The 16,126-nt window shown below is 48.4% G+C and overlaps 2 protein-coding genes across 6 annotated transcripts in view; one reads left to right on the top strand and one right to left on the bottom strand.

Annotated features, from left to right (window-relative positions):
* LOC141104515 (uncharacterized) overlaps positions 1 to 11,075 on the bottom strand; it is a 54,563-nt gene extending 43,488 nt beyond the window's left edge. For 2 of the 5 annotated variants that reach the window (XM_073594094.1, XM_073594095.1), the window contains exons 1-2: positions 10,918 to 11,070; positions 3,590 to 3,937 (exon numbers count right to left, since the gene is read on the bottom strand). In XM_073594094.1, the coding sequence (XP_073450195.1) occupies positions 3,590 to 3,624 (35 nt within the window). In that variant the 5' untranslated portion in view covers positions 3,625 to 3,937; positions 10,918 to 11,070. Of the gene's footprint in view, positions 1 to 3,589; positions 3,938 to 10,917 lie in introns of all 5 variants that reach the window. The other 3 variants (XM_073594093.1, XM_073594098.1, XM_073594097.1) reach the window with 3 other exon arrangements.
* The window catches only part of LOC141106754 (uncharacterized), a 227,636-nt gene that overhangs the window by 91,758 nt on the left and 119,752 nt on the right, over positions 1 to 16,126 (top strand). The window contains exons 14-20 of the mRNA XM_073597681.1: positions 4,526 to 4,609; positions 12,567 to 12,569; positions 12,660 to 12,814; positions 13,223 to 13,414; positions 13,501 to 13,624; positions 13,749 to 13,846; positions 13,975 to 14,065. Of these exons, the coding sequence (XP_073453782.1) occupies positions 4,526 to 4,609; positions 12,567 to 12,569; positions 12,660 to 12,814; positions 13,223 to 13,414; positions 13,501 to 13,624; positions 13,749 to 13,846; positions 13,975 to 14,065 (747 nt within the window). The remainder of the gene's footprint in view (positions 1 to 4,525; positions 4,610 to 12,566; positions 12,570 to 12,659; positions 12,815 to 13,222; positions 13,415 to 13,500; positions 13,625 to 13,748; positions 13,847 to 13,974; positions 14,066 to 16,126) is intronic.

Below are 16,126 nucleotides of genomic sequence, written 5' to 3'. Positions count from 1 at the left end.
TGAATAGGAGATGGTGGTTGCGCTGTGATAAAAGGGAAGTGGGAAAGGGGTGGAGGGGACTAAACTAAAGTGCATAGAAAAATAAATATAAATATAATAAATGCCAGATAGCCTAAGTGCATGAGTCAGGTAAATCAAAAAAGACTCACAGATGCAGATATATAAAGTGTGAGAATGTATGTGAAAACATATAGAAACTAAAAAAGAAATATGGTGGTGCATACAAGCAATGCTGACATCAATACATGTACAAACAAACAGTACAAATAGATGTATATGTCACAATAAAGAGTGCATAAGCCCAACAGACATAGGGTACATAACCATTATTGAGTGAATCAAAATGCTAACATGAGTGAAAACACTGCAAACAGCTGATAACATAAGAAAAAATATAAAATATTAAAAGCAATAAAAATAGAAATAGTCCCAATAAATGTGTGCTAGTATCCCGCCAGCACGTAGCAACTTGCAGATCCTGTGAGTGACAAGTCCATAGAGTGAGATAATACCAGTCCCACCACCAAATGTGACATTACCATATAGAAAATAAATGCCAATGGTGAAGGGGGAGAGGGGAATTCATCCACGAGCGCCGAGCTCGTCACAATCAGCTGGTTTGTGGCAGCGTCCCGTGCTCTGACGCGTATCGTCACGTGACTTCAGAGGTGACTTCTTCTGAAGAAGTCACGTGACTATACGCGTCAGGAGCACGGGACGCTGCCACAAACCAGCTGATTGTGACGAGCTCGGCGCTCGTGGAGATGTATTACCCCCCAGCCGGTTTTAAATGTAAGTTTATGGGACTGTTTTTTACGCAATAAACTGTACTTATATATGGATCACGCTATGTGCGCTTTTCTTCTTTTATACCGCACACTCTCATTCTGCCTGACGAGCTCTGAGAATTTGGAAGCAGGGACAGACTGAGGATTGTAGTCAACATTTGGAGGTAGACGAGCTCGGCGCTCATGGGTTGAGGCCTGCACTCATTGTAAACAAGTGTAAACACCCCCCCCCCCCCCCCCCATCTATGTGTCTTGCTACTCCTCCACTCTGGACGTCACGGAATTACACCATATGCTGTCCGTTTTTTGTCTTTTTACATGCCATACTGCATACTCAACCATCGTCATTCATTGTACTACTGGCCTTTCACAACACAAGCTGTATACCTTACAGCAGTAAGGTAAGCGGCCTGCGAACACGGAGGTGTCCTCACTGAAGAATTCCCCTCTCCCCTTCACCATTGGCATTTATTTTCTATATGGTAATGTCACATTTGGTGGTGGGACTGGTATTATCTCACTCTATGGACTTGTCACTCACAGGATCTGCAAGTTGCTACGTGCTGGCGGGATACTAGCACACATTTATTGGGACTATTTCTATTGCTTTCAATATTTAATATTTTATATTTTTTCTTATGTTATCAGCTGTTTGCAGTGTTTTCCACTCATGTTAGCATTTTGATTCACTCAATAATGGTTATGTACCCTATGTCTGTTGGGCTTATGCACTCTTTATTGTGACATATACATCTATTTGTACTGTTTGTTTGTACATGTATTGATGTCAGCATTGCTTGTATGCACCACCATATTTCTTTTTTAGTTTCTATATGTTTTCACATACATTCTCACACTTTATATATCTGCATCTGTGAGTCTTTTTTGATTTACCTGACTCATGCACTTAGGCTATCTGGCATTTATTATATTTATATTTATTTTTCTATGCACTTTAGTTTAGTCCCCTCCACCCCTTTCCCACTTCCCTTTTATCACAGCGCAACCACCATCTCCTATTCTTATGTTTTATCTGCCTGTTTGGATCAGTCTTTAGGCGTTGCAGCAGTGTTCCTTTAGGTTAGGCCTTCGTTAACAGCGCAGGAGTTATCACTTTCAAGCATTGCACACTTCTGTGTTAGATTTTATTTATCCACATTTTATATTATCGATAAAGCTGGCCATACAATATAATTGTACAATCTTTGTAGAATCTCCTAATAGGAGGACAAACCTAAGGAAGCCATCCAATTCATATCCAATTAGGCAGGCCCTTGCACAACATAGTTGATGGCAGATACAAGGGCTCATTTACACTTCCGCAACTTTAACACACATTAAAATGCCTACCACTTTAACATGCTTTTTGATGCTTGAATAAAGCTTGGCAAATGCTGTGTGTTTTGATTTTCTATTTGTTTTAAAGGGGCCCATTAGAACCCCAGCTTAGTATTACTCGTTCAGCAGATCCCCTGCTCATTGCTACCCTCGTTCAGCAGATCCCCTGCTCATTGCTACCCTCGTTCAGCAGATGCCCTGCTCATTGCTACCCTCGTTCAGCAGATGCCCTGCTCATTGCTACCCTCGTTCAGCAGATGCCCTGCTCATTGCTACCCTCGTTCAGCAGATGCCCTGCTCATTGCTACCCTCGTTCAGCAGATGCCCTGCTCATTGCTACCCTCGTTCAGCAGACGCCCTGCTCATTGCTACCCTCGTTCAGCAGACGCCATGCTCATTGCTACCCTCGTTCAGCAGACGCCCTGCTCATTGCTACCCTCGTTCAGCAGACGCCCTGCTCATTGCTACCCTCGTTCAGCAGACGCCCTGCTCATTGCTACCCTCGTTCAGCAGATCCCCTGCTCATTGCTACCCTCGTTCAGCAGATCCCCTGCTCATTGCTACCCTCGTTCAGCAGACGCCCTGCTCATTGCTACCCTCGTTCAGCAGACGCCCTGCTCATTGCTACCCTCGTTCAGCAGACGCCCTGCTCATTGCTACCCTCGTTCAGCAGACGCCCTGCTCATTGCTACCCTCGTTCAGCAGACGCCCTGCTCATTGCTACCCTCGTTCAGCAGACGCCCTGCTCATTGCTACCCTCGTTCAGCAGACGCCCTGCTCATTGCTACCCTCGTTCAGCAGACGCCCTGCTCATTGCTACCCTCGTTCAGCAGACGCCCTGCTCATTGCTACCCTCGTTCAGCAGACGCCCTGCTCATTGCTACCCTCGTTCAGCAGACGCCCTGCTCATTGCTACCCTCGTTCAGCAGACGCCCTGCTCATTGCTACCCTCGTTCAGCAGACGCCCTGCTCATTGCTACCCTCGTTCAGCAGACGCCCTGCTCATTGCTACCCTCGTTCAGCAGACGCCCTGCTCATTGCTACCCTCGTTCAGCAGACGCCCTGCTCATTGCTACCCTCGTTCAGCAGACGCCCTGCTCATTGCTACCCTCGTTCAGCAGACGCCCTGCTCATTGCTACCCTCGTTCAGCAGACGCCCTGCTCATTGCTACCCTCGTTCAGCAGACGCCCTGCTCATTGCTACCCTCGTTCAGCAGACGCCCTGCTCATTGCTACCCTCGTTCAGCAGACGCCCTGCTCATTGCTACCCTCGTTCAGCAGATGCCCTGCTCATTGCTACCCTCATTTAGCAGATCCCCAGCTTATTAGTACCCTCATTCAGAAGATCCTCTGCTCAGTAGTACCCCAAGCTCTGCTGACCCCCGCTCAGTAATAACTCCCAGCTCTGCTGATCTTCTGGTTTGCCGATTGTCCTTTCTCTCTCTGGTCCCCGCGCCGCTCACCTCCCACTATATTGCTCCCACGCTGCGCACCACATGCAACATCTGCTAGTTTCTCCTGCTCCAGGCTGCCAGCTCTGCCGATCCTCTGCCACTCAGTCCTCTGTTTTCCGCTCACTTTCCGCTATGGTGTTCCCATGTTGCATACCACGTGTGCTGTCTGCTAGTTGCTCCGTTCCAGTCTGTACCTTGCTCACCTTCCTGCTGCTCCGCGTTGCACACCAGATGTGATGTCTGCACCAGACACTTCCAGAATATATACACATGAATCGGAAGTAACTGCTGATGATGTCTTTCTGGTTCACTTGTTGGTTTCCCAGTGCATCCTGGAATATCTCATACCTGCAATACCTCCAAAACAAAGCAAAACTAAACAAAAGCTGCAGGTGCTGTTAGCGAGCATTGTCATAGACTTCTATGGAAGCTTTGGAGATGCTTTGAAGCACCAAGAAAGCAATATGGGGTATCATTTTTAAAGTGAAGTAAAGCAAAACCAACATATGAACAGGACTATAAGGTAACCATTTTATTTGATGACAGGGGCTATGAATAGCATTCAGAATGCTTTAAAAAAAAAAAAAAAAAAAACGCATGTCCAATGCCACCTTTCAAAGAAAGTATAAAGGAGATTGTACAGTCAGGTTGTATAGTATGTGGTCACCTTAGAGCCCAACTCTAGGGTTTTCTGGGAACCTGAAATTCTCCCCTGCAGTGGCGCTACGGCAGGGGTCAACTGCTTGTTTTACTTACCTGATCCTCTGAGCCCAGACGGTGCTCCCCCTATGCTCCAGCAGTGTTCTGTCCCTCAGAGCCATCATCATGCCATGGTCTTGATGTTAGAACCCTAGACTGGTTGGGTATGGTGGAGAAGATGCAGCATGAGCCAATCTAACAGCGTGAAGGACTAGGTAAGTTAAATCATCTTTTTATGCCCTCCAGACATAAACCAGGAGTTCACCATAGAACATCTGCTCAGTCCACCGGTGGACCCAGGACCGGCATTGCGGGTGAGGTTGGGTAGAGGTGAGGGAGACCAGCTAACATACGTTTGCTGATCACCGCTATCTAATATGAACACAGAAGCAACGTTGTAAAATGTCCATTACAGCTCTGGATGCAGATGGTGTTGCATTAGCTTCTTCCCTGGCCACAGCCGCCAGGGAAGAAGCTAATGCAACACCATCTGCATCTATGCTAAAAAACATTTATAGTGCTACATACACCTATTGCTGAACACACCAAGTGTAAGCACTCATTCTAGGCCCATTATTTACAGGTAACTACCTCCCGCCCACCATATAGACAAATGACGCTGGGCAGGAAGCTGCCTTGTTCTGGACCGATGTCATAGGACATCGCTGCAGTTTCACCGCACAGCGCCATCTCGGGCACGCTGTGTCCCTAGGACATGGCGTGACACTGATCTCGATAAAGAGCCGATGAACGGCTCTTTACCTATGTGATCAGCTCTGTCCAATCGCAGCTGATTACATGTAAACAAGAAAATGCCGTTAATCGGCTCTTCTCACACTGATAGAGTGTGAGGAGAGAAAAGCCGATCAGTGGCATTTCTCGCAGGGGAGACCTGCACAGGTAATTAGTGTCCTGATCATCAGTGCAGCCCCAACAGTGCCCAGCAGTGATTCCAGCAGTGCAGATCAGTGAAGGAGAAAAATTACTTATTTACATCATCTGCTTTATTTGTATCAAAAAAAAAAAGGATAAATAAAATTCATATGTTGTACAGTGTTGCATGACCGCGCAATTGTCATTCAAAGTGTGACAGGGCTGAAAGCTGAAAATTGGTCTGGGCAGGAAGGGGTGAAAGTGCCCATTATTAAAGCGGTTAAAGTGGTTGTAAACCTCAGACATGAAATATGAACAAAGCATATCCCTCTATAGTGTGTACTTGTCTCAATCCAGAGCACTAAGTTCAAGAACTTTTTTTGGGCAACACGTGTCCCGTGATTTTGTTTGCACAACTTTGCTACAATTTGTCATGAGACAATCGCAGCAAAAATCGTACCGCGTTTAGGATGCCATTGAGAAATAATGGCTTTGCAAACATACCCTGTGTCTTGCCTCGATTCTGAATCACAATTCTGCCCGCGACTCAAGCCGCCCAGGTGTGAATAAAACCTAAGCCAAGGACATGTCACTTTCTCGCTTAACCTCTTGGTGCCGCCCACACACAAATATGCAGTCTCTCGTAGGGGTGCAATGGATCAAAAAACTCACGGATCGGATCGATCCTCGGATCAGAGTCACGGATCGGATCATTTTCGGATCAGCAAAAAAAAAAAAAAAAAAAAAAAACACAAATCTTGTTACACCCACCAGAGTTTTAGATTTAACAGCTATTTTCAACACAAAACAGAGCTTATATGCATAAATACAGTATTTGTAGTTCGGACGGACTGTTTAGATGTTAAATTTTAAAAGCAACAGCAAACCTGCTGACCTTACATGGTTGCTAATGTGACAGAACACCTCTGATTTTCACATTTAACATTGAATGTGAAAATCAGAGGTGTTTTGTCACATTAGCAACCATGTAAGGTCAGCAGGTTTGCTGTTGCTTTTAAAATTTTTATGTCTAAACAGTTCTACAAATACTGTATGCATATAAGCTCAATTTTGTGTTGAAAATAGCTGTTAAATCTAAAACTCCGGTGGGTGTAACAAGATGTCCGCTTGCCCCCTTCTCACTCTCTCATTACAGTACTGAGTGGGGTGTAGCAAGATGGCGGCGACGAAACGTCACTTCCTGACGAGACAGCGGCCGCGGCCTGGTGTACCAAGATGGCCGCCGCTCCGGAGCTAGGCCGAAGCCGCGGCCTTTCCTATGGCCGAGGCCGCAGAGCGCTCCGCGGATCGCGGATGTGCAGATCTGCGGAGGTTGACCCGTACGGATCACGGATCGGTGACGATCCGTTGCACCCCTAGTCTCTCAGTGCCTGGTCCTTGGTGCCGAGAGGCCGCATATTTGTGTGACGTGCGATCAATATAGCTGTGCAAAGAGTGTGCGTCCTGCGCGCTCCAGGCACAGTTCTCGGTAGCTAACTGAAAGCTTTTTAAATTTTCAGATCACCCTGACAGCCAATCACAGCGGTCATGTGAACTTAAGCCCCGCCCCACCTCCCAGTATCTTAAATCTCTTAAAGGGCCGGGAGGCGCCAGTGCGAAGAGGATAACTTGCACCACACCTTTGGATGTGGCCTTTTGGCTAGCCAGGGTAATTTTTAGATCGGCCGGGAAAGACCTACTATGTACTGCACATCGCACCTTTTTTTATGGGTATTTGACCAGTATGTGACTTGTGTTTGTTTTTGCACAGAGATGGAGGGTGCAGGTCATCCGGGGGACTACCCTGATGTCAGGGGGAGGTTCTATGGCCTTCAGAGGGGTCTCTCTTTGGGAGAGCCCCTTACCATATACTTGGTGAGCAGTCTTCAGGTGGTCCCTAAGGAGTGGTGTCCACCTGGCTTGGGCCTAGGTCAATGGTCTCCAAACTGTGGTCCTTTGCTTGCCTTTATCCAGTCCTTGAGGCATAATTCCTGCTCTGCTTGAATTTTTATCTACTCTGTAAGTGTTACTCTTTTTATTCTAATAAATCATTTTACGGTATCACACTATGGGGATTACTTTTTCTTCCATGCCCTGATGTTACAGCACCGGAGGGCTCCTTCCACCTATGATTACATACCGATCCTGGATCAGTGTTCCTTGGGAGTCTGTTACCTGACAGTTCCTAGAAAGGCCCTGGCTGGGTTTAAGCCGCAAGCTTTTTCTTGCTTGCCTCTGGTAAGCACGCATTTGCTTTGGTGTACTATCACTGGTGATGGAAGATTGCACTTTTGTACCTTGAATCCAGCACATCACATATTGTTTGGACTTTTTTGCTACCTTTTTTCCTTTTATCATCATATTTGTGTGCACTTTAATATCATCATTACATATATGTTAATGTGTGTGGTATTATCACACTCTAGATCACTTTTTAGCGCAGCTATTTTTACCTAGTCTTTGTGCATATGTTTTGTATTTCATATGTTAGTTGCTGCTTTATACCATTTTTATTTTTATGTTTATTCATTTAATAATTAAATTTTTTTGAGCGCGGTATATATTCTTTTTTTTTCTATAATTCCTGCTGCTGACACCATCGAAGGGGCAGAATTCCTCCCACTGACACCAACAATGGGGCACTACTACACCTACTGACACCAACCATGGGGCACTATTTCTCCCCTAACACCAAAGAAGGGGCATGGTTTACTCCCACTGGGCACAGTCCAGCCCCCCTATAGTCTAAAGAACAGTAAACTGACCCTTTGTTTAGAAAGTTTGGAGACCCCTGGCCTAGGTAGACCATAGCGTACCTTGTAGGGAGAGGAAGGAGGGGGAGGGGGGGGAGAGGAAGGAGGGGGAGGGGGGGGAGAGGAAGGAGGGGGAGAGGAAGGAGGGGGAGAGGAAGGAGGGGGAGAGGAAGGAGGGGGAGAGGAAGGAGGGGGAGAGGAAGGAGGGGGAGAGGAAGGAGGGGGAGAGGAAGGAGGGGGAGAGGAAGGAGGGGGAGAGGAAGGAGGGGGAGGGGGGGGGAGAGGAAGGAGGGGGAGGGGGGGGGAGAGGAAGGAGGGGGAGGGGGGGAGAGGAAGGAGGGGGAGGGGGGGGAGAGGAAGGAGGGGGAGAGGAAGGAGGGGGAGGGGGGGAGAGGAAGGAGGGGGAGAGGAAGGAGGGGGAGGAGGGGGAGAGGAAGGAGGGGGAGGAGGGGGAGAGGAAGGAGGGGGAGGGGGGGAGAGGAAGGAGGGGGAGGAGGGGGAGGAGGGGGAGGAGGGGGAGGAGGGGGAGGAGGGGGAGGGGGGGGAGGAAGGAGGGGGAGGGGGAGGAGGGGGAGGGGGGGGGGAGGAAGGAGGGGGAGGGGGAGGGGGGGGAGGGGGGAGATGAAGGAGGGGGAGGGGGGGAGATGAAGGAGGGGGAGGGGGGGAGAGGAAGGAGGGGGAGGGGGGGGAGAGGAAGGAGGGGGAGGGGGGGGAGAGGAAGGAGGGGGAGGGGGGGGAGAGGAAGGAGGGGGAGGGGGGGGAGAGGAAGGAGGGGGAGGGGGGGGAGAGGAAGGAGGGGGAGGGGGGGAGAGGAAGGAGGGGGAGGGGGGGGGGGGGAGAGGAAGGAGGGGGAGGGGGGGGAGAGGAAGGAGGGGGGGAGAGGAGAGGAAGGAGGGGGGGAGAGGAAGGAGGGGGGGAGAGGAAGGAGGGGGGGAGAGGAAGGAGGGGGAGGAGAGGGAGAGGAAGGAGGGAGGGAGAGGAAGGAGAGGGGGAGAGGAAGAAGGGGGAGGAACGAGGGGGAGGAACGAGGGGGAGGAACGAGGGGGAGGGGGAGGGGGAGGGGGAGGAACAGGGGGGGGGGAAGAGGAACAAGGGGGGGAGAGAGGAATAAGGGGGGAGGAGAAGGGGGGGAGAGAGAAGGGGGGGGGGGAGAGAGAAGGGGGGGGGGGGAGAGAGAAGGGGGGGGGAGAGAAGGGGGGGGGAGAGAAGGGGGGGGGGAGAGAGAAGGGGGGGAGAGAAGAGGGGGGGGAGAGAAGGGGAAGGGGGGAGAAGGGGGGAGAAGGGGGGGAGAGAAGGGGGGGAGAGAAAAGGGGGGGGGGAGAGAAGGGGGGGGGAGAGAAGGGGGGGAGAGAAGGGGGGGAGAGAAGGGGGGGGAGGAGAGGAACAAGGGGGGGGAGGAGAGGAACAAGGGGGGGGGGAGGACGGGGGGGAGAGGAACAAGGGGGAGAAGGGGGGGAGGGGAGAGAGAAGGGGGTGAAGGGGGGAGGGGAGAGAGAAGGGGGTGAAGGGGGGAAGGGGGGAGGGAGAAGGGGGAGAAGGGAGGGAGAGAGAGAGAAGGTAGGGGGGGAGATAAGGGAGGGAGAAGGGAGGGAAGAGGGAGATGCAGAGGCACACAGACCCACAGGAGAGAAGCTAGATGACGGAGGCACGTATCCTGACCACGATCGCATGGCTCAGCAGCCATGATAAACGTGGTCAGCTCACAGACCAGGCAGAATCAACCAGGTACTGTAGGAGATACAAAGGGGCCATGGACTAGGCAAAAGCACTATGCTATAGCTGGTGCCTTAAAGAAACAGGAGCATGATTTTTTTTTTTTTTTATTTTTGGGATAAAAAACACTTTAAAGTTCATTTTAAGGGGCACAAAAATGTAATAAATTACCCAATTATTCGGTAAAACATAAAAGCCGGGGTTGCGCTGAGTAAATAGATACCCAACATGTCAAACCTTAAATTTGCGTGCGCCCGTAAAATGGAGACAAACTTTACTACCCTACATTTTCCATAGGCAATGCCCCCTACAGGTCTTCAGTTTAGCATTCTGGAGGAGGTCTGGTGCTAGAATTATTGCTTTCACTCGGGTGTACGTGGCGGTATACATGTATTGCAATCGCCGTTTTCAGACACAGGTGCCCTGACGTGTGCGTTTACGTTTGTACGTGTGTGTATATGTAGTGGTGGTGGTGGGGGGGCTATATTTTTTTTCCGGGGGGGTGTTATGTGCTTGAGTTGAATTTACATCTATTACAATGAAAACGTATTTTTTTTACAAAAAGTCCCCTACGTGATGATTTTTCTGGTGACAGTTTCGGGCAGCCAGAACACAATTTCTTGTCGCCATGGCAAGTTGGCACCTGGGAATTGTCGATGGGGCCGGAAGTCAGGTAAATCTCCCCAATGGGACATAAGATGGCCAGAATAAAACTAACAGGGTGTTATAACCCTCCCTTAGTAACTTATTTTTATGGTGCAAATGGCTTTTTTTTCACCCAGTTGCTGCTTTTTTTCACCCATTTATTGTTTGTGTGGTTGGCGCAGTATTTTTTATACGCAAATGGACAATCGTCTTTTTTTTTTTGGCCGTACTTTGGCTTTAAAGCTGAGCTCCAGGCAAACAGCTATGTGGGAGTTTTTCTACCTGCCAAAGGATTTGTATTGAGCCCTGATATTCACACAGCTCAGCCACACTGCACATCTCTGGCAGGGCAGGAGACCCGATTTTCCTCTGCTGCAGTTCAGTCTCACCTCCAGGTCTGGTCCCGCCCCCAGCCTGTGACTGGACAGTGAGAGGAGAAGCAGCAGACGGATGAGCTCACTTTCTGGCCACTCTGCGCATGTTGTGGCTTTGTTGAGAATACAGCTCCCAACTCCATCCTCCTCCCCATCTCATGTTCTACACATCAGAGGACTTGCAGGAAGATGAGGATTTGTGGAGGTGACATGATGCCCCCATCCAGTCCACACACAGAGTGCCGTGATCCCCTTTTCTCATAAAAAAATACATTATTACCTCCTCCTCACTGGAAACACACTCTCCACACTCACATCCGTCAGCAGCTGCTGGAAAGAGAACAAAAAAATAGTAACATTGGGCTCCTCACATGAGCTACAAGAAAATGGCCGCCAGCCTGTGCTCCTGTCCGCGCGTGCGCGTCGCCATGACAAGAAAGAGGCGGGTGAAAGCGGCTGCGTTGTACCTCCTCCTGAACTGGTAAACTGCAGAGGGGATGCTAGAGGGCGAACTTACCACAGACATATCTTTTTATAAACAGCGGCGGCCATGTTTTTGTAGCACGGACAGGACACCCTCTCCCTCTAGATAATGGGATACGTAAAAGTTTTAACATACTTACTATTTATGGACTTGGCTCCGCAATATTAGTCGAAGGAGAAGGTGCCCAGACCAATTTTGGCTGAGAAAGACTGGCGGCCATTTTCTTGTGGCCTAATTGAGGAGCTGAGGGCAGACAGTCAAAGTTTTGACTGTTTCCGGCAGCTGCTGGGGGTGTGAGGCTGGAGAATGGAGGTCCAGTGAGGAGGTAATAATGTCTTCTTATTGTGAGAGAAGGGGGTCCCAGCACTCTGTGTGTGGACTGGATGGGGGGATCATGTCACCTCCACACATCATCATCTTCCTGCAAGTCCTCTGATGTGCAGAGCATTAGATGGTCAGCTCTTCTTTCAATGTAGGCGCAGGGGACGTATTCTCTGGAAAACTATAAACCTGCATCTTGTAGTAATACCGCTATAGATGAGGAATGGAGAAGTTCACGGCTACGGGAAAGGGGTCTGGCTGCTGGCAGTAGACAACAACTGTTAGCGTTGGCCATGTACACATTTTTAACCAGATTGAACATTTAAATTGATCACTTCAAGGCTACGTTTGATCCAATCTTTCACATCAACGAGCTATAAACAACAATCACTTGATGTAACACAAGTGGAAATTTAGGCGGTGCTTGCAAGGGAGTAGTCAGGTCTTGGCAGGTGGCTAGCCAGAGAGTAGCTGGGTCCAAGCAGAGGTCATGGCAGTCATAAGGCAAGAGAATAGTCAGGTCAAGGCATGTGGCAAGCCAGAGAGTTGATGGGTCCAGGCAGAGGCCATGGCAGGCATAAGGCAAGAAAATAGTCGGGTCAAGGCATGTGGCAAGCAAGTGAGTTGATGGGTCCAGGCAGACACTATGGCAGGCATAAGGCAATAAAATAGTCAGGGCAAGGCAGGCAACAAATGAAAGAGTAGCTGGGTCCAGGCAGAGGCCATGGCAGGCATAAGGTAAGAGAATAGTCAGGGCAAGGCAGACAACAAGCGAGAGAGTAGCTGGGCCCAGGCAGAGGCCCTAGTAGGCATAAGGCAAGAGAATAGTCAGGTCAAGGGAGGCAACAAATGAGGGAGTAGTCAGTTCCGAGTAGAGGTTTATGTAAGTGGAATGCAGAGAAATAGTCAGGTCTTGGCAGGCGGCAAGCAAGAAAGTAGTCAAGTGAATCTGGGTTGGCAACAAAGAAGCAATTGGCAGGTAAGTACAATAATGCTTTTGATCTGAGGTAGCTAACAATAAGATAAAGCACCAGCCACTTCCAAAGCTGGAGCCTAAAAATCCCTCTGATTAGAGGACATACCATTTCACAGGTTACTCTTCTTCTTTTTTTTTTTTGCTGTAGAAGGTAAGTAAGGCCATCGCAGCTGATGTTTGAGGGTATAATAACACCTCTGGCTGATAAACTCATAGACCTACTGTTCTATTTTATCTATAGGTCAGAGTTCTCTGTGTATTCAATATACAGTATTCCATGATCATCTCCTCCACTTGATCATGACTAATTCCCGGAAAATGGACAAGGAAAGGGACAAAATTATGGAAAAGATATTAAACCTCACCCTGGAGATCATCTACCTTATGACCGGAGAGGTGAGGAGAATTCTGGGAGGTCACATGACATCACTCTTATCTCTATTATTAAAACAGACCTGACTGGAGAGGTGAGGAGGATTCTGGGAGGTCACATGACATCACTCTTATCCCTATTAATAAAACACAGACCTGACCGGAAAGGTGTGAAGGCTTCTGGAAGGTCATGTGACATCACTCTTATCTCTATTACTAAAACACAGACCTGACCAAATAGGTGAGAGGAGGGTTCTGGGAGGTCACATGACATCACTCTTATCTCTATTAAAAAAACAGACCTGACTGGAGAGGTGAAGAGGATTCTGGGAGGTCACATGACATCACTCTTATCTCTATTAATAAAACAGATCTGACCGGACAGGTGAGGGGAAGTCCATTTTTATATCTTTTCTTCCTGTAATCACACAGGATTACATTATAGTAAAGAAGACATCTTGTGTATATATGACACCCAGCAGCCACCCCTGTATGTCAGGAAGATGTAGTAGGAGTGAAAATCCCATCATGGAGCCTTTTCCTAAATCTTTGATACCTAAGAGAACTAACGACGCAAAGATTTTAGAAATCACCCAGAAGATCATTGAGCTGCTGACAGGAGAGGTGAGCGGTGGCGGGAATTCTGGGATATTATCCAGTAACAGACAAGGGATGTGTCTGGATGGTGACTGTATCATTGTGTGTGTCAGGTTCCTATAAGGTGTCAGGATGTCACTGTCTATTTCTCCATGGAGGAGTGGGAGTATCTAGAAGGACACAAGGATCTCTACAAGGACGTCATGATGGAGAACCGGCCGCCCCTCACATCACCGGGTAAGAGGAGACTTTCATTTCTTGTAATGGAGAGAAGAGTATTGAGGATCCATCTAGATACACACATCCTCTGATATAAAGACATAGAAACAATGTATTCAGTCATTGTGTGTGTTTCCTACAGATGGATCCAGGAACAGAAATCCCCCAGAGAGATGTCCCCGTCCTCTGTATTCCCGGGACTCCACACAGGAACATCAGGAGATCCCTCAGGAGGATCAGGTAAATCAAACTGAGCATGAAAATGGTAATACATTTGTTCTGTATGATTACGAAATCTAACAACGTGAGGTTATCCTATTTAATCTCAAATCCTTAAAAATGTCATTATATACCATTGTTTTCATCAGTGTGAAAATCTGTTTGACTTAAAAATTGAAGTGAAAGAGGAAGCAGAAGAGCCATGTAAGGAGGAGGAAGATCCTCCAGAAATCAGCACAGGTGAGTAATAAACACTAAATCCAGAAGAGAGTTCCAGATTCTCTTAGGTGGGTCTCCTTTTACTCAGCCTCCATGTCCAAAAAACTTGTATGCTGTCCACCATGCCACATATTGCCAGGTTCAGTGGAGGAACCAAAAACTGGCATCTTTTGTTGTTTGAGTGGAGCAGTGAAGATTTTGTGAGGGATGTATATGAATCAGGAGGCCTCAGGTTGAAGTTTACATAGCCAGCCAAATGTGGGTGGCCTCCAAGGAGACCTAGAGAGTAATATGTACTTGTTAAGAGGATGTAGGGTTAGTACAGATGAGGTGTTGATGGAAGAGTGAGTGTGTGTACGAATGTAAAAATCATATAAATACTATTAATTCACTTTAAAACCGGCTAACGTACATGTACTTCACCAGTGTGAAGTGTTAATACCGGGATGATGCCTACAGCTACAGGCATCATCCCGGCGCTGTTTTTTTCTGCCGGCGATGCTGTTTTTTGTAAAAGCGATCCTAGCAGCTGGATCACTTTTACAGGTGGCAAAAGGGGTTCCCGTGGGACAGGAGAGTCCAGGACTGCAGCCAGCTACATCCCCAATCACCTCTATGGTCTAAGGACCCAAAAGCGAACCGCATCAGCATTATGGTTGCCCTCAAAGTACCAGTTGTATAAATATATACATTTATCCATGGCTTTTTGTTCTCAGAGAATAGGTGCAGCAACTAAACCACACCCCCCTCCCGGGCTGAACCACATTGAACAGTGAGTGTGGTCAAAATGCACTAACAGATCTTAAAGGGGCAATAAATACCAGGAGTGCATAAGGCCCCTTTCACACTGGGGCGGGGGTGGCATCGGCGGTAAAGCGCTGCTATTTTTAGCGGCGCTTTACCGTCGTATTTGTGGAGGTATTCGGCCGCTAGTGAGGCGCTTTTTAACCCCCGCTAGCTGCCGAAAAAGGGTTAAAACCACCTGCAAAGTGCTGCTACAGCAGCGCATTGCCAGCGGTATAGTTGCGTTGCCCCACTGATTTCAATGGGCAAGAGCGGTATACACACCGCTCCCTCACCGCTCCAAAGATGCTGCTAGCAGGGCTCTTTTTTAGCGTCCTGCCAGCGCACCGCTCCAGTGTGAAAGCCGAGGGCTTTCACACTGGAGACACAAGAGCGGCTCTTTCAGAGCACTTTGCAGGCGCTATTTTTAGCGATGTAGCGCCTGCAAAGCTCCCCAATGTGAAAGGGGTCTAAGTGCGAAGTACAGGGGTGCAGAGTTCAGGGGTGCACTATGTACAGAATGCAGAGATCAGGGATGCACTATGTAGACTATGCAGCATTCAGAGGTGCGCTATATGCAGAGTTCAGGGGTGCGCTAGCACAGAGTGCAGATTTCAGGGATGCACTATGTACAGAATGCAGCATTCAGGGGTGCGCTAGGTACAGAGTGCAGAGTTTAGGGGTGCGCTAGCACAGAGTGCAGAGTTTAGGAGTGCGCTAGCACAGAATGCAGAGTTCAGGGATGCACTATGTACAGAATGCAGAGTTTAGGGATGCGCTAGGTGCAGAGTTTAGGGGTGCGCTAGCACAGAGTGTAGAGCTTAGGAGTGTGCTAGCACAGAATGCAGAGTTCAGGGATGCACTATGAACAGAATGCAGAGTTCAGGGGTGCGCTAGGTACAGAGTGCAGAGTTTAGGAGTGTGCTAGCACAGAATGCAGAGTTCAGGGATGCACTATGTACAGAGTGCAGTTTCAAGGAGCTGGAGGTGGTGAAACGGTTGAAAAAAAGCCCTAGGTGGGAGGGCCACCTGAATTTGGCCCACGGGCCTTGTGTTTGACACCTGGTTTAATCCGATGGTTTTAAGGGCAGAGGAAATATCTGGGGTCTAAAAGACCCCAAATCTCTCAGTAAAGAGTACCTATCACTGCCCATGCTATAACAAGGGATGTTGTTCATCTTTTGTCATAGCAATAAAACTGATCCAATTTTTTTTTAAAGAAACAGAGTAAAACATTTTTTAAAACCTACATAAAATAAATAATAATTTAAAAACAATGTAAAGCGCCCTCGTCCCTGC

Source organism: Aquarana catesbeiana, linkage group LG08, assembly GCF_042186555.1.
Source record: "Aquarana catesbeiana isolate 2022-GZ linkage group LG08, ASM4218655v1, whole genome shotgun sequence".
NCBI classification, from domain to species: domain Eukaryota; kingdom Metazoa; phylum Chordata; class Amphibia; order Anura; family Ranidae; genus Aquarana; species Aquarana catesbeiana.
This window is presented reverse-complemented; position numbering and strand designations above follow the sequence as displayed.